The 26,065-nt window shown below is 34.5% G+C and overlaps 1 protein-coding gene, 2 long non-coding RNA genes and 1 pseudogene across 24 annotated transcripts; 2 read left to right on the top strand and 2 right to left on the bottom strand.

Moving 5' to 3' along the window:
• Positions 1-1,851: 1,851 nt before the first annotated feature.
• LOC147518039 (uncharacterized) lies at positions 1,852-15,176 on the bottom strand. 15 transcript variants are annotated; one of them, XR_015211698.1, is made up of 5 exons: positions 13,230-15,117; positions 12,975-13,056; positions 12,665-12,839; positions 11,181-11,614; positions 6,987-7,236 (listed from the first exon to the last, which is right to left on the bottom strand). It is a non-coding gene; the product is annotated as an uncharacterized LOC147518039 (long non-coding RNA). The 15 variants fall into 15 exon arrangements; XR_015211699.1 differs by having other exon boundaries at positions 11,181-11,610; XR_015211702.1 differs by lacking the exons at positions 6,987-7,236; positions 11,181-11,614 and adding an exon at positions 1,852-2,302.
• LOC147518041 (uncharacterized) lies at positions 2,888-6,222 on the bottom strand. Of its 7 annotated transcripts, none has more exons than XR_015211687.1 (5): positions 5,833-6,211; positions 5,585-5,739; positions 5,116-5,218; positions 4,225-4,305; positions 2,888-3,139 (listed from the first exon to the last, which is right to left on the bottom strand). It is a non-coding gene; the product is annotated as an uncharacterized LOC147518041 (long non-coding RNA). The 7 variants fall into 7 exon arrangements; XR_015211686.1 differs by having other exon boundaries at positions 5,116-5,223; positions 5,599-5,739; positions 5,833-6,210; XR_015211685.1 differs by having other exon boundaries at positions 5,599-5,739; positions 5,833-6,210.
• Positions 8,207-11,430, top strand: LOC147518040 (protein FAR-RED IMPAIRED RESPONSE 1-like; annotated as a pseudogene). Its single transcript, XR_015214481.1, has 3 exons — positions 8,207-8,438; positions 8,484-9,318; positions 9,509-11,430. The product of XR_015214481.1 is annotated as a protein FAR-RED IMPAIRED RESPONSE 1-like (transcript).
• A 3,095-nt stretch (positions 15,177-18,271) lies between the features above and the next one.
• On the top strand, positions 18,272-25,215 carry KMS1 (SNARE associated Golgi protein family). The gene is made up of 8 exons (XM_086590037.1): positions 18,272-18,656; positions 20,317-20,528; positions 20,888-20,966; positions 21,551-21,850; positions 22,279-22,433; positions 23,525-23,641; positions 24,033-24,218; positions 24,685-25,215. The coding sequence occupies exons 1-8, from the start codon at positions 18,581-18,583 to the stop codon at positions 24,871-24,873; spliced, it is 1,314 nt and encodes a 437-aa protein (XP_086446163.1). The 5' UTR covers positions 18,272-18,580; the 3' UTR covers positions 24,874-25,215.
• Positions 25,216-26,065: the final 850 nt, after the last annotated feature.

Here is a 26,065-nt window from a genome sequence, read left to right as displayed (position 1 = left end):
TTCTCAAGTCTAGAAATGTTCTATTGTTGAGCATGAAAATTATACTTCTTACACTAGTACAGCTTTCTTAATGTCCATCTTCCGGTCATGGATAAAACCAACGTAAAGATCTGACCCAGTTGAATTGTACTCAGAGAGTTGAATCTGTAGGAAACTTATTCCAAAAATATATTTATTGTTAAGTAAACAAGAAAATCAAATTGATATAACAAATATATCATGAACAAACCTTTAGTTCAACTAATGAACTTACTTTACCAATGATTAACTAAGATTAATTCAACCAAATTAATTCAAAGAAAGAGAATTTGTCTTAAGTTGTTAGGAATATACAACTTAATTTTACTTACTCTTTACCAATTACCAAACTATACAAATATTTTCTCTTGTGAGTGTCTTGTACTTCTTAGTTAAATCTGAGCCTAGTGTAGATACATTATGTCCTTAAGACAGATTTTTCCCCTCACGGTGCTTGAAGGTTGATAGGAAACTGTCTCCCAAGATAGAACGGATTTCCTTCTATAGAAAGCTAGCACTTCAATTCTATAGAATCAACGAACACAACATAATATTTGACTAAGAACAAAGGGAGAAAAGAAATATCAGAACTCTGTGTGATCTGGTGTCTTTCTCTCCAAATTCATCCACTATTTATAGATGAGTGGTGCCTCTTCAAAACAACACAGTGACTCTTGGAAAAAAGTAAGCAACTCTTTGAAAAGTCACATGTTTCGAAAAGACACCATTTTGGCATAAAGCACTGTTTCGAACCAGTACCTATTTCGAAAGGTCACACTTTTTCGGCATGATATACTGTTTCAAACCAATACACATTTCGAAATGTCGCACCTTTTTGACATAATGCACTGTTTCGAACTAGTGCATCCTTTTGAAAAAGTTTTTTTCACTTTACATACTGTTTCAAGAGAAACTCATTTCATTTCAAGTGGGGTAACTTGGGAGACAAATTACTCATTCATATCTCAATGGATTTGTGCAAATCCATTTTCCTAACAGAATCATCCGACCACCGTGCAAATCCATTTTCCTAACAGAATCATCCGACCACCTTCTGACATATTGTTCACAAATACAACCAAATTACGCCAATTATCCCCTTCAAACATTCTCTTGTTCAATCTTAGGTATGTAAATGCAGTCAACCCATTCCCAGAGTTTGATCTACTCGTTTCCAAAACTTGTGCATAAGCACCCTCATCGTATCTTTCCAGTGCATTCTCACCAGCTAGCTCTATTCCAGTTATGTTTCAGGAGCAAATTATTGTTGAGCGAATCATTCTATGGATATTTTTAACATTCTGCTTCAAAAAAAGAAAAAAGAAAAAGAATAGTCAATTTGAATAGTAAATCCGTTAGCGAAATTAGACGGAATGAGACGGAAAAGAGACTGAAGTACTAAATTGAAACAAATTGAAAGTTCGGAGTACTAATAGACGAGAAAAAAAGTACGGGTATCATTTAGGAAAAAAAATGAAAGTACATTATTTTTCTGGATTCTTATAAACCCACTTGAAGCCTATCTACGCGCCCCGAAGGGGAAAGCCATACAAAGGGCAGGTATTGGGCACAAGTTAATTAAGACTATTATTCTCTAAGAGGCACTCATGGGGTGTGCAAATTAACACAAATTAAAAAAGACTGTGGGTTGTGCTAGGTAATTGGCGGATGAAGAACCTAAAAGTGTGGCCCAGATAAAGGGAAGAAACCTGGCCATGGTCATGGACAACTGCCTCCCAGTCTACAGTTACAACTAATTGAATGTTGCGACTTGCGATAGTCAGGACTAGGGGTGTACTGAGTGTCTATCAACCATAATTTTTTTTTTTCGAATAATAATATCCTATTTTATATATTAAATAATAACTAGAGGACAATCAAGTTCAACAATACAACTCGGAAGAGGCTCATTACTGAAGTTAGAGTGTTTCAAAACATAGCTTGCAATCTTATCATTCTTATGAGCCTCCCCATTTTGAAGTCTAGGTATCCAACTGAATTCCCAGTTTTCTACCTACATCTCTTAAATTGGAAACAAATGAATTTCCTAGAGGTCCAAGCTATCGAATCAGAATTTCTTGCAAGAGAGTTGATGACATTCTGACTATCCCCCATAATGTGGTACTTTTCTGCTGGAAAGTTCGCAACCAGACTTGAAGCTAGCTCTGCAGCTACCAGCTCAGCTTCTTCAACACTTCTAAGTCTAGCCCTTGTCACTGCAACACCCATTGCTTTTTCTTCACTATTCAAGAGAATTGCAGCTCCAGCTTCTTGTAATGTTGTGCTATTAAAAGAACCATCAAATTTAACACTAATATTAGGGTAGTAAAATTATATATTACTAGACACACAACTAAAAAAAAGACTTATAATGACGCCTAAAAGCTGTCATGAAACAGGTTTAATGATGTTTTTTCGTTAAAGAAACTACTGTCATTATAGAGCCCATCATAAAAGTTTACAAAAACCGTCATTACTTTGATGACCGTTCTCGAGAAGCTGACATAAGAACTCCAATTTATATGACATAAATTCAGTTATAAATGTCGTAATTGGGTAACTTTGCATGACGAGTTTTACTTAACCGTCATAGTTTTATAAGGAAAAACGTCAAGAAGTAAACCGTTTTATGAAAACATCATTCGTGATTAAGAAAAAGTGTCAAGAATTAATCACTAAAAACGTCAAGAACTGGTGTGTCTAACAACAGATCTTTAAAAGCTGTCATAACCCCTTTTTTTTTTCTTGTTTCTTTTCTCCGCACCTACCCATGGTGAAATATGTATTTGTACCACAAATTTTCCTGTAAATATGGAGATAACCTGTAAACCCATGTATACATACACCCTAACTAATTAACTCCATTATAGAAACTAGAATCATACTTTTATTACCAACATAAATCACTCTTGGAACTTATTCATATTAGATGATTTATTCACGAATAAAATACTAAATAACTAAAACATTTGGTTGAAAATCAAGTCTCATAATCGAATAATAATCCAATTTACGTAACCCATCCAACCGATGAAACCGATCCATCTCAAACAAACTGAAGCGAGCTACCAAGCTGGTGTTTACTAACTCTTTCCTCCATCGAACGTCACTGACTTATCACCTAAGAAACAATGTGAATAAGAATATGTTAGTTTGTTTAATAAGTTAACTAAACATAATCAAATAGCCACTTCTACAATATTAAGAAAATAGATAAATGATACTAGCTAGCAAAACAATACGTCGTAATTAGAAATAATAACTATCCATGATATATGCCACTAAAGGCTAAATTTCAGACTACGAAAGATAGAGAGCATATATACATTAGAAACAAAATGTCAGAAAAAAGTTGTAGCTGCCGGTGAGCACACAAATGTACAACATGTCAACACCCTTTGAACAAAAGGTTGGTAGTATTTCATATAGTTGGTTCACCTACTAACATGCGCTGAAGCATATTAATTCCAATCTTTTCTAAACAACAGAACAAACAATTAAATATTGGCAACTAAATTAAATACATTATGGGTTGCAAAGGCAGATCGAGTGCCTTCTTAATAGCTTTGGTTCCTATACTTAGTTTGATCACAATGATTTCTCCAAGCATCCCCAGTTTATAATGTGCCCATATAATAGTTGTTGCATCCTGCTTGATGTAATTAAATAAAAATGGTGATGTGGAAATGTAAAAGCTTAATAATAAAGACAAAATATGGAATTTACTTTACTTATATCGTGGCAGTTCACATTATTTTCTTATTTGGGTTGTCAGTTATGCATTTTTTTTACCTTTGGCTCACAATAAATCTTGGACCAATTTTTGTTTGAATTAAATTCAATATCGTACAAGACCATATGGATTAAGAGGAATATTTTTATTACCTCATGAAGTCCATCTGCATTCATGCCAGTTAGTATTATCAAACCGTGCTTCTAATATTGTTCATCGAAGAATTCCCTAGGAGAGCAGATTATTTGTAACACTAAGGCAACTATTTGCTCGTGTCTCCTTATAACGTATTCTATGGTTTTACCATTGAAGGATTTCCATTCAAGGCACAATTGATGTTTTACCATTGAAGGTTTCATTCAAGGCACAATTATCCCATATTCCAACTACTAACAAGTCCAAGAATTTCCATTCAAGGCACAATTCCCTTCAAATGTTTAAAATAATTAGAAACCAGCATAAATATAGCGTACCTTCCTTATAGCTTTGGCTTTCTAGTTTAATCAATATGGTTACTTCCATTATCATTGGGATTTCTTTTGACTTGATGAAGTCTGCCAATTCAAAACCAAACCAATATTCAGTCCACATAGTAAAAGCATTATATTAAACTATAATATGAAATTATAAGTAATCGATTTCTTTCTCTTGATTCTTCAAAGACTACAACTATACAACCTGAGAATTCAACCTCACACCGCTAGAAACGTGCTATCCTCAATTTGGACATTAACTTAATAATATTAATCTCAAGAATCATGCAACCTGATATGAAAGGCAAACCGAACATAGATAATCAAAATAACTTTAGCACCTTGCATAGTGGTTGACGTGTTCACTGTTAGCACTAAGCAAAGTAGTGAACTGAGTTTTCAACTACCCATTAATTCACACAAAGTTTATTCTTGTTACTTATTAGTTTCTAATAATTTATCAGTTTATTAATCAAGGTAATTGAAAGCTAAAAGCTTTGAAACCGCTTAAGAAAAAAATTAATTTCTATAAGAAATTTTCTGCACCGATGAGCAAAACCTAAAACAATAAGAATGAACTGCTATTCAAACACCGTAATTGTACAGTAGATATTTTCGATTATAAGAACACATTTTTCAGTCAAAATATTTAAATTGGGGGAAACCAGATTCAAAAGAGCAACCTTTTTTCTTCCTTAAAAACATCAAACAAGATCGAAAAGAACAAAAGATGGAATAGAATCTTACCTGTTCACAAAACGTTCCGAAAAATCAGAATATTTATTGGCAAAAATTAGTCATACCCGTAGGAAGTCGAAACCACTTTTTATTTTTATTTTTTTTTCGAAAAGTACTTCCAACTGTGCAGAGTTGCAAAACAGAAATGCAAACCTTGCATTCGTTCTGACTCGATCCTCGCAACTTCAGATAATCTTCTTTTACAAATATCCTTTATTCCAAGAAAACGATATCAATAGGTATGAGAATGAGTGGCCTAACCTTAAAAAAAACTTGGAATTAGTACATTCGTGAAAGCATCAAATTAAAGCAAATCTAGTTGTTTGAGTATATGTGAAAAACAGGAAAAATAGATTTAAATGGAGTGGTGTAGTGGTGTAGTGGTCAACATAAACTCTTATACATAACAGACTTTCCAGCAACATCATAGTTCAAAACAATCAAATCGGTATCTACAGCTTCTTGTTCCTTTGCAGAAGTGCAGAACTGACTACACAAGCATTGGCACGCACATATAAGTACAACACAGATGATAGTGGTATTGGAAAGACCATCGTACACCACGTAAATAACAAAAAACAAACAGCAGCTTAAGATAATCAAAACAGCAGATGGGAGCTACATGTAGAAGGGTACCAGCCACAACTTTAAAGCATTTGAACTGCCCACAACCCTTTCTAATAACCCACTTTGTCCTTACAATGGGCCCTAAATATCGCCGAACCAAACAGATTGCTTATACTACTAAAAACCCCACGCGATAAATTAGTCAAACACCTAATTGAAAACAAAAAATTCGAATTCAATAACAAATATTTCTACAAACAATTTAAACAAGAAAAAAAAATAAAAAAAAAAAAAAAAACTTACTATTAGATTTTAGAAACCTCTGTTATAGTAGTAATCAAACTGATCCCTTCTCAAACAAGTTTAAGCGCAGCGAAGAAGTGAGTGTGCGAGAAACCAATGAGACAAAGAAAAAAAAAGGCGTAATTGTTAGGATTTGCGATGGAAGGGGAAGAAAGATAAATAGGCGTAACCTTAACATCAATCCCTTAATATCCGGGAGAGAGAAAAATAATTGGGGTGAGCGGGAGAATTTTCATCATGCGAGGGGAACTTGGATTTCTCGTTGCTGTTTACATAAGTGAGGAGTGTATTGACTGTTCACTTTTTCTTAGTGAGTTACTTGATTTTGGTATTCTTATTTTTTGTGAAGTTGTTAATGGTTTAATTGAAAGCAAAAATGGTCCGACCTAGTGCCCAAAAATTGTGATAAGAACGTTGACAGTTTATTCTATTGCTAATTTGACTATTTTAGGAAACTCATCCTAACACCATCATATTTTTTATCTTGACGCTTGTGTCATGCACAACATAATGTTGTAACAGCCGTCATAAAATTATTATATTTTTCTGACATTTGTGTCATACACGACATAATGTTATAATAACTAGCTGTCATAAAATTATTATATTTTCTTGACGTTTGTGTCATACATGACATAATGTTGCAATAGTTGTCATAAAATTATTATATTTTTTTGACGCTTATGTCATACACGACATCATGTTACAATAGCCATCATAAAAATATTACTAAAACACCTATCTTGACGGCTTTTAACCGTCATAATATGCCTTTTTTTTAGTACTAACACTAGTACAGAAAAAAGGTTTTGTGAGTGTTAAAAACGGTGATGACAAAAAGTCTTTTTTGACCCTTTTTTTTTCCAAAACCATGACCAAGTGGGGGTCATGTTTTTTTCCCTCAAAACCATCACAAATCCTTTTTGAAGAACATTCACAAATAGTTGAAAACCGTCATAATATAACCTCTTTTTAGTGACGGCTTTTACTGAATAGTGATAAATATTATCCATAACCGTCATAACAAGTAATCCTTTTATAACTGTTTTCACAAAACCGTGACAAATAGTTTAAAAAATTACAAAAAATATAAAAAAGACAAAAATTCACTGGATTGGTTCTGCACTCCATATCCAATCAAATCCCAACTAGACTTAGATAACTGTTACATATATTTAAATAAAAATCAAAATGAAACATATCCCAAAAGTTAAAAAAATAAATAAATCATCCAAGCCCGCCGGAGTCATTACATGAATTTAAACACATTTATCGTTCGTTTTGATAATAGTCCACAACACGTTCTTGGATGAAACCAACAAACTTGTATCCTTGCTTCTCAGTGTGGGGGACTACCCTTAGTGGCTTAGTATAGCTCCCTCTACAACTCGTTTATGATCCCTCCTGCAAGTAAAACAATTAGTGAGCGCAAGTCAACTTCTATACGATAGAAATTACAAGGCAATACCTTAACCATTTCATAAGATTCTTGTTTGAATCAAATAGATTAACAAGTGCGAATATCAAAATATAGATAAAACAACAAATAATTTCAGGAGAATTATTAGTGTCCTGACCAATAAAGGGGTAGGACCATTCTCACCTGCTAAATGTCGAAATAAAATACGTGTTGACCTATTCCATATGTTTACAATTTTAATTAGTGAAACTCATAAAAAAAAACTTGAAACAAAAAGAAACTCAAAAAGAAAGATTGAAGGTTTTAGCCAATGGTGGGAAACGAGACAACCTGATGGAAAAAGGTAATTTGTATACTTTGTCTACTTCTTCTCTCCTCTCATTTTCACTAGTATACATTATAAACAAATTTAAATGGTAGTTTCACTTGGAATCGTTATGGCACAAGCGCAATGGATATCAAAGCAACCCCAGCAAGCAAGCACCACTTACAAAGATAAAAAGATTAAACATTTCAGTCATCAAATATTTCAAATTAATAGCTACTACAATGAGGCTTTAACTTGGGTGATGCCACTCTCATTTCTATTTGATAATTTTTTGGGTTTTCCTCTGTCACTCCTAGCCTTGAGTGTCTCCATTGAATTTCATCGAGATTGAGTCATATTTAATTAGGAACAATTTATTGCAGTCATTGTTCTTGTTTTGGTTGAACAAAAAAAAAATGTTAGCAATGATGTACTTTATTGTTTTGGATTAACTTGAGTCTCTTAATTTGAACCAATATTGTGCTTATCAGGTATCTAGTTAGCAAGTTTATTTTCAGTTTATCATCAATGAAATAGAATTTAGATAATTTTCCTAAAATTTTTAATCATATCTATATTGAACAGAATATATGGATTACGTCGACGCCATGGATAGTCCAAGACACTTGAGTTTTGAACAAACAATAATGGATGATGCAATATACATTGATGGAAACGTGGTTGCGGAGAAGTCCATCTTCAATGACATCATTAGAAGTGAAGAGCCTAATGTTTACATGGAAGAAGTTGTCGATGAAGTTGACAAGGAGTTCGCTGAAAATGAGAATGCAATTGTAGATCCCTATGTTGATTTGGAATTTGAATCTGAAGAAGAAACTTATAAATGTTATAATGACTATGCGAAGATTATTGGCTTCAGTATTATATTCGTAGATAGCACATGAAGTATTCAAAATTGAACAATATATGATGTGATTGGTAGGACTTATGTGTGTTCTAAAGAAGGCAAAAAACGTGCTATAAAAGGAGTTGAAAACCCACGACCAAACACAAGGACAGATTGTAAGACAATGATGAAGGTGAAGAGAATTACTAATGGAAAGTGGATTTTGCTTGACATTGTTAAAGAGCATAATCATGAAGTGGAACCGGATAGTTCACGCTTTTTCAGATCACAAAAGAAGATTAGCACACCGGAAAAGAACGTATTTAGAACTCTCTCATCAGTAGGAGTAGGTGTTCCGAAGATCAAGGCAACAATGGTGAAGCAATCGGGTGGAGTGAAAAATCTGACTTTCACGGATAAGGATCTTAGAAATTTTTGTGACAAAGAAAAGAGAGAATCAATGTCAACTGGGGATGTGCAGATCATTTATGAATTTTTTCTGCGTACACAAGTTTCAAATCCTCGCTTCTTTTATGCTATGGAGCTAGATGAAGGGAGACACTTGAGGAATGTTTTCTGGATAGATGCCAAGTCAAGGATGGCTTATGCACACTTTGGTGATGTTGTTACTTTTGACCCTACATACTTGATTAACAAATATTCCATGAAATTTGCCCCATTCGTAGGAGTTAATAACCACCACGGGCCACGGGCAATCAGTGTTGCTTGGATGTGCTTTACTAACGGATGAAACTATACCATCTTTTGTTTGTGTCTTTAAAACATGGTTGATTGCAATGGAAGGAAGAGCTCCTAAAGCCATTATCACGGATCAAGACCAGGCGATGAAAGCAGCAATCAAAGAAGTTTTTCTAGGAACAACACGCCATCATTTTTGCTTGTGGATATTCTGAAGAAAGTACCTGAGAAATTGGGCAGTGTTTGTGTAGCCAATCCAACCTTTATGTATGAGTTTAACAAGTGCATTTATGATTCATTGATAGTCGACGAGTTCGAAAAATGGTGAAAAAAACTGATTGAAACATATGAGCTTGGTGATCATGAATGACTTCTAACATTTTCGAATGTCGTACACAGTGAGTTCCGGTGTGCATGAATGATACTTTTTTTGCAGGAATGTCAACGTCTCAACGAAATGAAAGCATAAATTCCTTCTTCGATGATTATGTAAACCATAAGACTTGTTTGAAAGAGTTCGTGGATCAATACAATTTAGCTCTACATAAGAGATACAATGATGAAGAGAAAGCAGATTTTGAGACTCTGCCAAAAATCCCCATATTTGAAGACAATGTTGCCTTATGAAGCTTAGATGGCATCTATATACACGTTTGGAATATCAAGAAATTCCAAGAAAAAATATTACGAATTCCTTCGTGTAATAGAGGTACAGTCCAACTAGATGGGGAAAAGGAAATACATGTAGTGCAAGAGTTGGTAATGAAGCCAAACGATAAAAAGAGAACGAAGGAATACACAGTTGTGTGGGATGACTCAAAAACCAACGTTTCTTGTATTTGTCATATATGCGAGTTCAAAGGTTTTCTGTGCAGACACACAATAGTTGTTCTATTTGCAAAAGGTGTGTATGATATCCCACCTCACTATGTACTGAAACGTTGGAGTAAGAATGCAAAATCTTTAGATATCGTTTATGAAGATTCTACTAGAGTAAACGAGGATAGTCAAGAGTTTAAAGCGAAATGCTTTAGTAACCTATGTGTGGGTTGTATCAAACTTGTTGAGGAAGGTTGTACATCCAAAGACAAGTATATACTTGTAAAACAGATTTTGAAAGAAGTTGACGTCTTTAGATAATGTCACGGGTTCTTCACAGCAAAAAATTCAAGATGGATATCAAGTTGAAGGCATGACGCCCACTATAATAGTACACGATCTCGTATCCACAGGTTCTAAAGGTCAACCATCTAAGAGAATCAAAACTGGGGTGGAAGTGAGCCAAGCAGGAAAAGAAAGAAAAAAGCAAGTGCAGTCGTTGTAAACAACCTAGCCACAACATCAAGAGCTGTAAAGAGGTGAGACCTTTGAAAAGTTTATAATTCTATATAGCCTTTTTATTAACACCGGCTATTGGTTAGCTAATGCTTGTTACTTCAAATTTGAATATCTTGTAAGTACAACAACAACAACAACAACAACTACTGAGTGCTCTCGCAACTGAAAATGGTGATGACTACAACATAGCAGTAAGCTTGCGACAGTAACGATTGGTGAATGGTGATTGGAAGAAGATTTATGGACTCCTTATACTTAAAGAAGAAGAAAGAACAAATACAATCGACATATTTTTGTGAGAAGATGTGAATTTTGTAGTGTGCAGGAGTCATTTTGTGACAATGTCAATATGGACACCAAGTATTTTGTAAATAACTAATTCTCTAATTCTCATGATCAATGATATGATACTTTTGTGATTTTTTTTTTTTGTACAATGAAATAGTGTTACAGATTTACATTTCTATGGTTTAGATATCAATGAGTGTGGTGGATTTGAACCACCATCATCTTGAGATATTTAAGTTCGTCTCTTGAATTTCTCAAGTGCTCTTCCAATTTGAGCTAAAGACCCAGTCACACAAAAATAAAACTCAACCAAAGAAATTCACCTAAAAAAACAAAATAAATAAAAAGATACAGAAACATCACAACAAAATAAACACCTTTAACAAAGTCACAACAATCGAAAATTCTTCTATCAATTTTTGAGAAATTTATTTCTCTGGAATACATACCAGATGAAATTTGATTTGGGGCGGATGCTTTCAAAGCTATGAGAACTAGAAGAAACGAATATAGTAGTTGTCGGGATATATATCTTCGCGATTGATTGAGTTCCCGACCCACTATTGGATAGTCTTGGAGATAAAACCTAAAAAAAAGAACGAAGAAGATAACTCGGTTTTTCTCTCTATTCGATCTCTTTTCCTTTTTTTTCTTTTGAGCCTAAGTTTTAAGTTTAGAAAGATTTCACCGGTTGAAACATTGCCCTTGTTTCCTTTCTCATCTTTTAGCAGGTGACAATGGTCCTACCCCTTTTTAGGGTCAGGACGCTAGCAATTCTCTACTTTCAGTGGACTAAGAAAAAGTTAAAGAAAATATATCTTCAGCAAGTCACCGACCACAACTACATCCCCTGCTTCTTCCTACCATATACCTTGTTCCCTAACTTGAAAGATTGAATAAAATAAGAGGCATCTATAGTGGCCCACCAACACTATACTACATAGATGGACCAACTCATATTTTCCAAAATCAAAAGCCAATATCATCATAATTAAAAGGACTTATGCTTGCAATTTTCATGGCTGTCCACGTAACACATCATTCAACAACCATTAATACAAGCATAAAAAAAAAAACACAAAGCCATGTACAAGTCATTGCATCACTAAACATTCAGTTCATAAAAAGTCAATGTATCTTCATGCATAATAATTTGCACTTGAAAGAGGAAAAGAAAAACCAGGACTACATTTCATATATAGTCATAGGTACCCAACCAAATATAGTCCTGAAATATGCAAGAAAACCAAAACAAATAAATTAAGTAATCAAAACAGATAATGACTAATAAGGCATTAAAACTTTGCAAAGAAGATGTCACTTTGTGGCTGCCTAATGAACCTTGTAATATACTAGCACTATAACACAACTCAACAAAGTATACATATATGATCGATGAATTCAAAGAATAGCACTACAACACAATTCAAAGAATAGCAAACCAAGAGGAGCACCACTAACCTTGCAAACTCGGACATTGGTAGCCTAAGTTAACTTCTTTAAATTCAACTATCTAAGGGGTATCTTAGAATTTGTTCATCTGTCGGGTTGGAACATTGTATGCAGTCTTGAGGATCGCCAAACAGACCTAGGAATGTCAACCACTGAATCCCATCCATGATAATGTTTCTCCCTTTCCGGCACAAAGTTTTCCCTTATTGAGAGCATTAACCTTTATAGTTTCGAGGAGTATTCCTCACACCCTCCATGTGACACTTTCCTCCTTATATAAACATATGATTCCAACTATGACTAGAATAAACAAACTTCATATAATACTATAATGAACTGCAAGAGTACAGTTTATTGCTTTACCATCAACCCCAAATTTAATCCTACCATTCGTGTCGTACAAAACAAAAGATCAGCTTAGTGTTAGTTCAGTTATTACTATCATGATAAAAATATAACTTTAGCACAAATTAAATCTTACTTTTCGAGTCAAAGAAAACATCAGCTCCTAGCACAATATCTGGTTTTAAGTTGAATCCCATTCCACCCAAGTCAGTCCTAATACATACTCAGCTCCTAGCACAATATCTGGTTTTAAGTTGAATCCCATTCCACCCAAGTCAGTCCTAATAGATACTCAGCTCCTAGCACAATATCTGGTTTTAAGTTGAATCCCATTCCACCCAAGTCAGTCCTAATACATACTTTGAATGTGATAATATATGAGTCAATATATAAAAAGCAAAAATGATCTACTCAGGCATTACTCTTTGAAATAATTGTTACCCTACCTCTGATCTGGTTGAGTTATCGTTCATGTCACATCTGATCCCAATTACGCCACTACTCATCCAGGCAATGAATGACCCTAACCTGCAATGGGGATTTTCAGAAACCAATTTATTTTGAAACCTTTGTTTTTTAGATACCTCGCAAAAACCTCCTAGGCCAAACTTTTGAGATGCAACTACCCGAGTTAAAATTAGAAGGAAGTAGATCATGAAGTTTCAAGACTATCAAGTGCACCATATCAAGATAGACATTACCTACTATGTCCTAACTCACACCACCTAGTAACCTCCTTCAAACTTGGAGTCGCTATATCAGCCGTTGGGAGAAGCTTCTCCTTGCAATACAAGTCTACAATGTTAGGCGGTGAGCCTTACACAACCTGAAAATGCACAAAAATGCTACTCATGCAGTTAAAATTCTTTGAACAGCACCTCTAGTTGCATTAAATGGATGGGCAAAGCGGTGGATCAGCACTTTGTAGTCAAGTTGACCTACTGTAAAGTAGATAATAAGGTAACTTAATTGTTTTATATGGGTATAGTCATTAGCATATTCAAGGTGCCTTAGAGGCTTAGGCGCATAGGATATAAACTGTCCAACATGGAGAAGATTAGCCAACACATGTGCAATTTATAGCCACAAAATTAAAAAAGAAAATCTACCATCAAATGTTTACTAAGCAATGTTAAAATCAGACCGGATGCATCTTTTTCCATTTAGAATGGGCGTGCTGCATCTGAGCAGCATGAACTTGGTATTCTTGTGCAGTAGCCACTAGCCACTGCAGCAGCAGCAGCACGTGCCATAGGAACTTGACCTAAAATCCTCATAGTACCTTGAGAAGTTCCAAACCTTAGCATAGAAAGCCAAAAGTGTTGTCTCACAGCTAACATAAAAATAATTTTAGACTAACCATTTACCTACAGGCAACGAATATAATTAGCGATCGCAACAGCGCATTAGTACAACTAATAAGTACTAACCAATTTTACCTCATACGCATACACTGCAAATCACTTCCTGCAAGAACTCTAGCCAAAGACACCTTGGACTGGTTTTTGGATTTCAGCATGTGCATTCCTTAGATGGCTGTTCAAGCTACACCAGGGTGGGAGTAGGTGTGCTACTCAGCAGGTCAGAAAAAGAAAGATTGACAGCCTTAAAAGAAGTGAGAAGTAAGAGAAGTGTGTGTGTATGTGGGTGTGTTCGTGTGCATTTTATAGGTGCTTGCCATGATGCATGTTTGTGAAAGTTCTGAGTGTGTGCGGGGGTAAAAGAAGTAAAGAACTAGCGTAATTAATATACCGGTATGGTATTGCTTAAGTATCTGATCAAGAAAGCAGGAAAGTGCAGTCAATGATCCCCATTTGGCGAACTCGACAACATTGTAATCGGCTACTTGCATAAAACCTTATTAAGTCCCACTCTTTCTAAGTTACCACTTACCAGTAAAGACAAGTAAATAATTTATACAAAAATCAAATAATTTATCGTGAAAGAAAGCATGTATATTAGTTTAACTTGAGCTAGAAAGGTGGACCTACCTACTGTGATTCAATATACTAGCCTATGTATATATGAAGAAAGTTAACTTCATTGTTAATGGTAACAAAGCTCCAACTGTATGGATACAAGCAGGAGGTGTAAGTCTCCAACACCTCACATGGAAAACAGTAACTCAAGAATTTAAGTCAAAGCAAGGAAGATTCTTAAGTTAAGTGTTGTTATCATAAAATATGGGAGCACAATCATCGTTAATAACATCAAATCCAGGACTACAAATTTAAACCAATTTTACCAAATATCCGTAACCTGCATCAAAGTCTCAATAGGAGCAGATTTTTTTTAAAGAAAAACTCCTATGTGTAACAAAGGAAAAAGAAATTACAACGCTAGCCTGCCAATTTGAAAAAATTTAACAAGTTACTCGCATTTTCAAGGAATCTATTGATAAACAGTAATAAAAATCTAGAAAGCATGATGAGAGGGATTCAATAATTGAGGATTTCCCATTTAGTGAGAACTTTTGAGAAACCTTGATGCCCATACAGTAGTGGTTCTGTGGTTGGCAAAGACGGTTCAGAGATGGTGTTAAGTCCTTAACCACCATTCAAACTTATTAGCTTACAAAACGAACCAACATTTTTGTTAGTGGCTGATCATTAGCTGCGGCGTCTTGGGACCATATCGTAGTTGGGCCTGAACTATGGTCACGGATGTCTCATTCTAAAAGCCCGAATAAATGAAACCCAATGCATTATGCATGGGTGTTAGTATATGGACCTTTTTTCTTTTCCTTTTCATCTCAAAAGAAAATTCTGATAATTTTGAATCACTTTTATTGGAAATATGATTCTTTCACGAAAGAAGAGAATTCAAAAATCAAGCATTCCTCACTATATTCGTAGACAAAGTCAAATTGACACCGTTTGCTTTAGATAGGATAAATAATAAAGGGTGTCTTTAGAAGTCATCTTTTTCATATTTGGGATTAGGATATGCCTGTGATTAGGGGTGTAAAAAAAAACCGTTGACCCATCATCCGGTAAGGGTATTCGGTCTTCATCTGCCACCCAAACCCGCACCGACCCGCCCCACTCCGTCACTGTTTTTATGCGGTCGGGCTATGGGTATAGGTTCTATGCTCAAACCCGACCCATCAAGCCGCCCGACCCGCACCGTGTCAAAAGTCATTGATCCAATTCTGTTGACCCGCACAATTTCAAGACTCTAACTCTAATATTTTTGTATTTTGTTTATATTTTCTTTTAACTTTTGTAGAAATTTGATAAATATAAACACAAACTTATGAGTTCAACATCAATTTCAAATATTCAAGTTTGAACATTGGGCAAATATCAAAAGTTTAAATTCAACTTTCGATTTTTGAGAAGATTAATTATTCATCTTTGTATTAATTTTAAATTATTTTAGTTTATATTTTATTATTTTGTATCATAGATCTTCGCTCTCATCTTCATTTTATCTTGCTATGAAAAATAATCAATTTACAAATGATAAATCACGAGAATTTTTTTTTCAAATTTACCGATATGGTTTTGGGTTTTAGTTTAAGTTTTTATTATTTTTGTTTATTTTTAATTGATTGATTATATATTTTTTTTCTCTATGTTATGAATTTGAAATATATTACTTGTAGAATTAGAAAGTTTGTTTCTGGGTGAAATTGGGTTAAAATGATAATTTCCACCCGACCCGGATAACCCACCCAAAGCTCGCCCCGTAAACTAACCTAATAGGTCGGGTAATGGTACTAAGACATGACACTTCAACCCGCCCCGACCCATCACTATTTGACCTGCAGTTGACCCGGTCCGCCCCGTATTACACTCCTATCTGTGCCTACGGCCCGTGAGACCTCGATGCGCTTGCAGTGCTGCCCTAACAACTCGTCGCACTTTCGGTGCAAGGCATACGCATGCTTATGTCGCGAAACAACTCGTCACGCCTTCGACACAAGGGCATCCAATTGTCGATTATCCATAAGTCCAAATTTGCCCATTATCCATAAGCCCAAATCAATTGGGTCAGCCAATTATACAGTACCATGCCAAATTTGGATGCCCAATAGTTTATAGGCTAGCCTAACAGTTTATAAGCCCTGCCGCAATTATTGATTTTTGGATAGATCTCATGATATTAATTGTACTTAACAAAATTACACGAACTCTCCAAACACTTGTATTTGCCAAGTCATACTATTAGATGGGCCCCACACTTTTCTATTTTGTTAGATAAAAAAAAAAAGATGGAGATTGTTAGATAGAAAGAAGAAAATGGAGAGATACGGAACAACAACTTGTTTGTTTCTTTTCAAGTTGTGTACAGCACTGTATCAAGCTAAACTTATGCATCAACATTTGGCATCAAGCCTTACCTGATTTCAACAATATTCCAATTATGGTAGATTGGTATTGACAGAAATTCCACGTTACCTCTTATAGGAAAGAGATTGAACCTTAATTTGTTTGGAGGGTTTACACTTTACACGCTAACTTGTTCATCAACGCCAAATGCGGTTAAGCAATGTAAGCATATGCTGTATTTGTCGCGTTTGTCTTACTTTTACAAAATACTAAAAATCAACTTAATTGTTTTTTTTTACAATTATAAAGCTCCTAAATTTTAACAGTTCACGCGGATGGATGTTGCCAATTAATTCATCACTGCTAAGTAGTCACTAAATTTCAAAACTCTAGCAACCAATCTAACTAAAAACAGGGCCCAAAATATTGTCGAGATTTATGAAATATTACCGATATATCTTGTTTTTTGGGTATATGAGATAAAAATATTTGATATATCTCTACCGAATATGAAATCTTTTTTTGACGATATATATTGTAATTTTCGACCGATATATACTATATATCCAACATAAATTGTTGATTGTTGAGTTTGTTAACTTTGACCAATTTTTGTCCGATTTTTATTAATATATCAATGATATTTATGATATATCAATGATATTTTTAATATATCAACATACAAAACAAATTTTTTACCGATCAACAGAAAAATATGTCTATCGATATATTAATATATTTGATATATCGATATATTTCAGTTTTTTAGATATACAATATATTGATCGAATTCGATATTTTGTTCTCTTACCGAAAGTTCAAAACGAGTCATGTGATATGTGAGCCAAAATAAATCCATCCAACATAACATTCCATGATTTACGGGCAATGAGAGGATAGGCCAAGATATCTATAGGCAGTTTTTTCTCTATGATATACCTATACAGAAAAGCAACTTAAAAAAATGAAAAAGAAAACCTAAAATCAATATTCATTCTTTTATGGGATGGGGAGACGGTGAAAAGCTTTTCTAATCAGTCAAAATGAAATATCACAATCAGTATATCAGAGTATCTGACCTGCATACTTGGCTACTTGCATAGTTGCATAGATAGGTTTCTATGTTTCCACAAACAGTATTGCTTACATAAGTACCATTATTATGTTTACTAAAAGTGATTCATTGAATGGCATTAGTTTTTGTGGATGAATGGTGGAAACCTTCGCAAAGTGCAGCCATAATTGCAACTTTCAATAGTCCACACCAATAAAATCAAACTTTCTGAAACTGTCAAAGCATTATCAAAATTTTAAATAATTTGAGGAACCTAATAATTCTCGTACGCGGATATACCAAATTAGCACATAGTCAAATAGGTGTCTGGTGGGTCTTAAAAAGCAAAAAGAAAACTATTTAATAATAATAAAAATAACTATTTTAAGAAGAAGAACCAAAAGGACAATAATGGAATTTAGAGAACAAAAAAAATAAAAAAAACATCTTCTCCCAAAAAATACGTTTCAGAAAGTAAGGCGATAATTTCTCTCTGAAACACTATTTACACCCACCCACCCACCCACCCAAATAATAATATCCCAATTCTTTACCGGATCTGAGAAAACAAACTTAAAAACCTTAAAAAGAAAAATAACCTTAAAATTTTCGAAACTCGAATTGTTTTTATTATTTTATATATATTTTAAAAGCTTCTCACATGAATCAGTAACAAAGAAAAAGAACAAGGGGTGTAGTTTTTTATTTTTTGTTTTTTTTAAGGATGGGTTCGAAGAAACAAGCCAAGTCTGTTTCAGCTTCTTCTTCAACCAATGCTGCTGTTGATTCTGAAATATCAGGTGACGTGTTGTTGTTTAATTGGTTTTTATTTTAATGGCTTAAAGGAATGATTTTTAATTTATTTTTTTACTTTAATTTTAATTTTTAGGTGTAGGTGTAGGTGTAGATGCATGAATGGTGTTTTGGTAATTTGGTGCTTGTGATGTTTTAATGTAGATTGAGAGATTAGTAGTTGGTTTTCATGAGGAAAGGTGGTGTAATTTGTAGATTAGAAAGTTTGTAGCACGAAATGTGAAGGCTACAACCTCGATATTTCATATATAAGTCATTTAGTTGGAAAAAAAAAAAATTATGCTTCTCGCCGGTAAAGTGCCCAAGGAGCTGGAAACTGAGAATGATGATTTTTAACATAGTTTTGAGGATATGTTTAATGTGTGCTTCAAAAATTTGAGCAAATCTGGAAACAAACTAGTTGTCATTCTTTCGAGTAGGAAGATATTTAAGGGAGACAGACTGCTCATGGAGATAAGTAGGAGGTGAAATCTTATTGGGTTCATAATGAAACTTAGTATAGTGGGAATTCGAGATGTCCCAATAGAGAGATAAAGTATTTATTGTCTTATATAGGTCACCTCAACCTACATTCTTTCCATTTTTCTATCTTCTTTTGTAGATCCTTATTTATTGATCAGAATACCCTTTACAAATCATTTTGCATTGTGCATTCGTAGTTTCGTACAATTATTAATGCGTACACAGTTTAAAAAGAATGGTGTGGTGTTTAGTGGTATTAAATTCTTTACCGCATTCAGAATTTGTTGCTTTTAACTTGGTTGCCAAGAACTAGTAAGAGATACATTGGTTGTTTCCCAGAAAGAGAAAAAGTTCCATTGGTGCGCTGAGACGATGGCCCCTTGAGTATGAATTTGACACTTAAGTAGACGATCAAACTATCACACACCATTCTTTCAAATAAATTACATTTCAAGGAAGATTATTTATGAATAATTAGTGGGTATTTTTGACAGTAAGTTTTCCACATTTTCTTTTAAGGATCCATAGTTTTTTTGTCTTATTTATAGGCCATTTGAACAGTACACTTTCCTATTTATCTTGACTTTATATGCCTAGGTTATCGATGAAAAGGATGTATGTACTGGCTGTAGGTCCAGATGTCCGAATCCTTGGTGGATTTGAATACCAACTCTAAGATTTCATTGAATAATTGTTAGTACTTCAGAGAAAGTTGAACATAATGGTATTTAATGATATTGAACGCTTTAAGATGTACCCAAAGGGAATTGATTTAATTTACACATTCAGTTTTATGACTAGAAAGAAATAATAAAGGTTGCTTTTCGGGGTTTTTTCTTTTTCTTAAATGGTATTAGGGTGCTGGAGTTCCTGATGTTCTTATGTGTTTTGAGAATGTATCACGTGTAAAGAAAACATGTTCAGGAATAAGATATTTAACAATTGTTTATGTCATTTGTAAATGCATTTTAAATTGATGAAGATAAATGTTATCTTATTTTTGTTCAATAAAAGTGCCTTTTTTTGTGTCCTTTTTTCTCTTTCTTTACCTGAGTTGTAATATATGTCTACAACTAATAAGGGGAAAACATCATGAACTAATATATAGCAATATATACTTGTTAGTGAAATATTAAAAAGTTCTCTTGGCTTTCTTTTTGCTAATTTATTATCCTATATTAACAGGACTTCGGGAGAAGCATCAATTGGAACTAGAAAATTTGACTTTAACGGCAGCACCTTTCAAGATGCTAAAGTTTTTCACTTTGGCTACTGCTCAGTACCTTACGCGCTCGATAACGTATCTTCTTACTAAAGGTGGCTGGCTTTTGTTTCTAAGCGTTCTGATATTGGCTTTTGGAGTCTTACTTATTACTATTGACGGACCCCATGAAAAGGTATGTGAATCATGATTAGCTAATAATTCTATTACTAAAAAAAACATTAGCCTGTAAAAAAAAAACATTAGCTTGTTTCAGAAAATTTAGTCAATATGTATTCCACAAAGATTTTTTCACATGACAATGCATTAATACTAAAATGTCAGCTTTGCTCTTGTAATGCTCGTATTTATTATTCCATGGCTCATTTAGCAAACTAAGTGATGTTAATTTCAATCATTGAAAATTAGAGTGACACATTCATTACCTTTTAAAGCTTTTGACGTACACTATTTCATAAGTAGCCATGTCTTATTCCTCAACTATTGGTTGATTACTTGGATTAATCTCGCTAATCTCATCACATAATTGTGCAGCACGTCGAAGAGTTGCTTCACTACTTCCGGTTTGGACTGTGGTGGGTGGCCCTTGGTGTAGCATCTTCAATTGGCTTGGGTAAGTGGAATTTATTTCAGATTCATCCATGGTAAATTCCAAGATTCATTTTAGCCCAGCCCATTACGAAATACTAGTTCCAGCACTGGTGATGACAGTATCGTCATCAGTTCTCTCCAAACTTTGATGTTGTCTGCCATATTTACACGTAGCAAAGAGGATTTTAAAAATGAATGTTTATGGACTTTGTAATTAATGTTACAATTAATTCGTAATAATTTTACCCTTAGCTGAGTTATGTTGAACCAACAACCTGGGATAGAGTCCTACCCTGACCACTAACAAGCAACCCAATCAGAAATATATTTTTTTTACACGGTGAGTGGTGGTTGCTGGGGAGATTCACATTTTATGGACATTGTTCTTTTTGCTTGGTCTATGTTGGTTTGTCTCTTATTTTTAAAATCCTGTAGATAAGTCATTACATACTTGGAATAAGCTGGCTAGATTCACTTTTTGTGGGGTGATGATGCAAGTGCTTAATCATGATGTTATGCATATGTACTTTGTAATAGGTAATTATATTCATTAACTATGTGCATGCATGAATTCTTACCAATTCCCTTATATTATTTTCTGTGTAGGATCTGGTTTGCACACATTCGTGTTATATTTGGGCCCCCATATTGCCCTGTTTACTATTAAGGCTATGCAATGTGGCCGAGTTGACTTAAAAAGTGCGCCATATGATACAATACAGTTAAAAAGAGTCCCTTCTTGGCTTGATAAAGACTGCTCTGATTTTGGCCCCCCTGTATTTCCATCATTACATGGTTTGAGGGTTCCACTCAGCAGCATATTGCCTCAAGTTCAGTTAGAGGCAATTTTATGGGGCATTGGGACGGCACTTGGCGAGCTTCCTCCCTATTTTATCTCAAGAGCAGGTAATAAGCCCAGTCAGATGTCACTGTTTATGTTGTGTGTGTGTATGTGTCTGTGTTCTATCTGTTCACATGAGAGATGTCTTTAGAAATTATGCCATTAAATTAGATTGAATTTCATTTCCACATCAATCATAGTATTATAAAATGCAAATATTGAGAATATGAAATTTATTTGCGCCACCACTTTCTAATTGTTTTTCCCCTGTTATATTTACCTATTCAGTAGGTCAGATTGAATGTTGAACCGCTGTTTCCACGTATTCTTGTTTAAGAGTGAATAAATGAAGTGAATCAACATTAGAAAGGTTCAAGCTTTGGCTTTATTGGTACTACATGCATGGTGAAGAATGTTAAGCATATTCAAATTTTATGTAAGCCTGTACTTATAGTATTATGAGAAGGCCATGATAATTTGTATCTCGCTGCAGCACGCATTTCAGGTACTAAATTTGATGCAATGGAAGAATTGGATGCTTCCTCTCCAGAAGATGGTGTCCTATCCAATCGCCTGACACAAATCAAGCGCTGGTTCCTTTCACACTCACAACATCTGAATTTTTTCACAATTTTAGTACTTGCTTCGGTTAGTTTGGATTCTCTTTTGCTTTTGTTTTTTTCGTTTTTATTCTCAAGTTACCCGTAGAAATTAGCTTTTTTTTTGGGCACGGGTAATTTTTTTTATTTTTTTATCTGACTATAGGATTTCTGGTACCAGTGTACTCTAACATCTATGAATGATGCATTAGAGTTTGGCTCTCTATCCTTTCTCATGTTGATAGGTTCAACTTTTAGAAAACTTGAAGTGATAACTCTTTGTAATATGTCTGAGGTTTAATTTGTTTCATTTAGTTTCCAATACAAACCAATTACTGGGAAATCGGAAATGGTGCTCTAACATATGTTGATTCAGAGTTTTCTTTATTTGTTGTTGTCGCTAGGTTTTGGTATAATGATTTTTTAGGAGCAAAATGTTTCCTTTGAAGTTGACAAGTCAAATACGTATGTTTAGTCTTGTAATTCATTTTGTATTACATCCCCTTTTTATTAGGTTAATTTACAAATTATTGGTTTGTCTTCCTTTCTGACATTTCAGTATCCTCTAATGTCATTGAGACTTACAGAGTTACAGGATCTCTTTCAACCGTCTCTTTTCTTTGCTTGGTCTTCTCAAATGATCTTCGTTTGTTTTTTTGTTTTTTGTTTTTTGTTTTTTGTTTTTTGTTTTTTGTTTTCATTTTGTTTTCTTTTTTTGAATTTTAGTTTAGTGAGTTTCTTCCTTTTCCCCTGCCTTGAGGGTTGTCCCCCCTCTGATATTTCATTTTTTGGAGTAGACACGCATTAGTCACAGAGGTCCTAGGAGAAACTACAATTAGTTCTTGCAAATGGAAACATACTGGGAAAAGGAAAGGGTGCTTCCTTCTGCCTCAAATGTTTAAGGAGTAGTATCGTGTCTTGATACAACATAGGTGCCATTAGTTCTTGCATTTCATCTGGAATCAAACAAGAAAAGGCGTATGTTTTTTTTTCCTTGCAACTTAGGGGATGCTTCAAATTTTAAACAAAAGTTCATTTCTGACGTAGAGCTTGAACAAATTTCATAACTCTCACAAATGTTTGTGAGCACAATCTTTTTGGGTAACTGGAATTGAGCAGAATAATTTGTTTTTTCTTCAGGTGCCAAATCCATTATTTGACCTTGCTGGCATTATGTGCGGGCAATTTGGGATTCCATTTTGGAAGTTCTTCCTCGCAACATTGATAGGGAAAGCAATCATCAAGACTCACATACAGGTTTCTGCGAAATAATTCTCTTTTTGTAGAGTTCCAATAGATTCCGTACACGAGGTCTACTCCACTAGCACAATTTTTTGGAACACTCCATTTATTCTGGTGTGGGTGGAAGGCAGGCCTATATTTATTGGTTCCAATTGGACTCCTAATGAGCATTGTTTCTGATCTTCTATTTACTAAAAATAATCAAGTTGTTGATAACTCAACGAAGCCAAGAAATAACCCCTGATGCGGAATGTTTTTGAAATCCTCTATTACAATTAATCATATTTTTTGTTTTTATTTTTAATTATTTTCTGGGCCACGTTTCCATAATGAGAAATAGCTGCACCTGAGCATGTGTTTTTTTTTGTTTCTTGGTGAGGTATTTACATTAATTTCATTGATGTAGACGGTCTTTATCATCTCCGTTTGCAATAATCAACTTCTTGGGTGGATGGAGAATGAGATGATCTGGGTGCTTGGCTTTGTTCCTGGACTTTCCTCTATCTTGCCCAGCCTCATTGCTAAGTTACACATGGTCAAGGAGAAGTATCTGACAACCCAATCTCCATCTCCAGTGCCGTCAGATGTGAAGGTACTGCCCATTTCTTGTGCTGTGTCACCTGTGTGTATACTAACCTTTTATTGTAGCATTTTTTTTTATCTGTGAAAGTAGTTATATTTTATGTATTACATACATATCTTATTGTTATCCATAAAACTTAAAACTAATGCATACACATATCTTAAGATGTATATTGCATGGATGTATCTTAAGATGTGTTTCGGTTAGACTGAAAATGCATACTTTTCTAGGTTTTACCGGTCACATTAATAATCAGTTTCTGTTTTCTACTAAAGAGTTGACAACCTGACATTGGTTTCTTTTGAAGATCTATACAATATAGACAATACTTGTTTAAGTTGACCATTTTGAAGGTGTCACTTGCACTTAGCTGGTCATCAAGTACAGCTCTAAATCTATCATTAGCAGTCAATTATTTGGTACTGTAGATGGCATTTTGCCTAAATCCAGTTACTTCAATCCTTGTGTTTCTTAGGTGAAGAGCTGGGATCTGTCATTTGCTTCAATCTGGAACACTATCGTCTGGCTCATGCTCATCAACTTCTTTATCAAGATTGTTTCAGCAACTGCACAAAGGTATCTAAAGAAGCAGCAGGACAAAGAATTGCGTGCATTGACTGATAGTCTATCAGCGTCACAACAATCAAACGGAAAATCCAGCTAAATATCTGACTTCTGAAATCATTATTCCCTTTTCTGTTCCAATGAAGTGATTGAATTTCGAGTGGTAACCCAGGTGTCGAAGCCACCTAAAGCTCCTTTTGCATTGGAAGGCGCTGAAAATCTGTATACTTACTGAACAAACAAAAAGCAAATAGAATGAAAGGCTCAGGTTATTCATTTTGTGTTGGAACAGCATTTGAGGGTGGTGTATTAGCGCGTAGAGTAGCTGATTCGCAATTCTACATCAGAATTACTATTGTTTTTCAGAATGGAACACCATAATTAACTCAGTTATACAGAACATTTAGACCTTTTGGAACTTAAATGAAACTATTTTATTTTCCATGAGTGAGTTCCAACAAATTCTGTATCATTGTCATTTTCCATTAGGTCGTCTCTTGCCATGACCATTAGGTCTGTATCATTGTAGTTATTTTTGTTTATGTGATGCGTAGTGGCTCAAGCGGATGCAAATGTTGGCGTTATGTTGGCGTGTTGGCAAGTTATGTAATTTTTAGGCGTTGTAATCTTCACTATGGGCCTATTATGTCTCCCAGGGTAATATTATATGACTGATGAGGGGCAGCCAAGGACCACGACCACTGATACGTAAGACCATATACGTGTCTGAGTAAAGCAATACTTAAAAGCTTCTGCCTTCTTGTAGCTGCTTTTCTAGATATTCATGTATGTACTTAGTTAAAGGACTTAAAGCAAACACAAGTCACTTAAGCTGCTTTTCGAGATGATGTTAATCACTGAAAAAACTTGTAGCAAATGTAAAAGGCGTTCTTGGTCCACTTAAAAGAGAATTGAAATAGCTTCTAGTGGGTCTAAAATATTGATCGCATTTGCAAGTACCAAAATTCCAAATCCTAATATTATACAGTTTTTCTCCAAATTTATTAACTTTCCCAAGTAGAATTTGAACTAGCAGGAGATGAGTGGAAGACCTTGTAGATGGTCTCACTGTTCACCACCAAAATTGCACTAAAAGAATGCAAATCGAGCAACTTCCACTTGAAGACAAGAATGGCCTGACTTGAATATGCTTTTGTGAGTTTGTCAATACAATCAATGACTGGATACATCAGCAGCAAAAAGTTTGTAAGTAAACTGGATACATCCTCCTTGCATAACGAGTAATTGCTCAGAAGTAATGAGACAGCTCGTTCAGCCAAAACTTTCTCAGA

This window comes from Coptis chinensis, chromosome 2 (assembly GCF_015680905.1).
Source record: "Coptis chinensis isolate HL-2020 chromosome 2, ASM1568090v1, whole genome shotgun sequence".
NCBI classification, from domain to species: domain Eukaryota; kingdom Viridiplantae; phylum Streptophyta; class Magnoliopsida; order Ranunculales; family Ranunculaceae; genus Coptis; species Coptis chinensis.
Note: the sequence above shows the minus strand (reverse complement) of the source record. Positions and strands in the feature narration are given on the sequence as shown.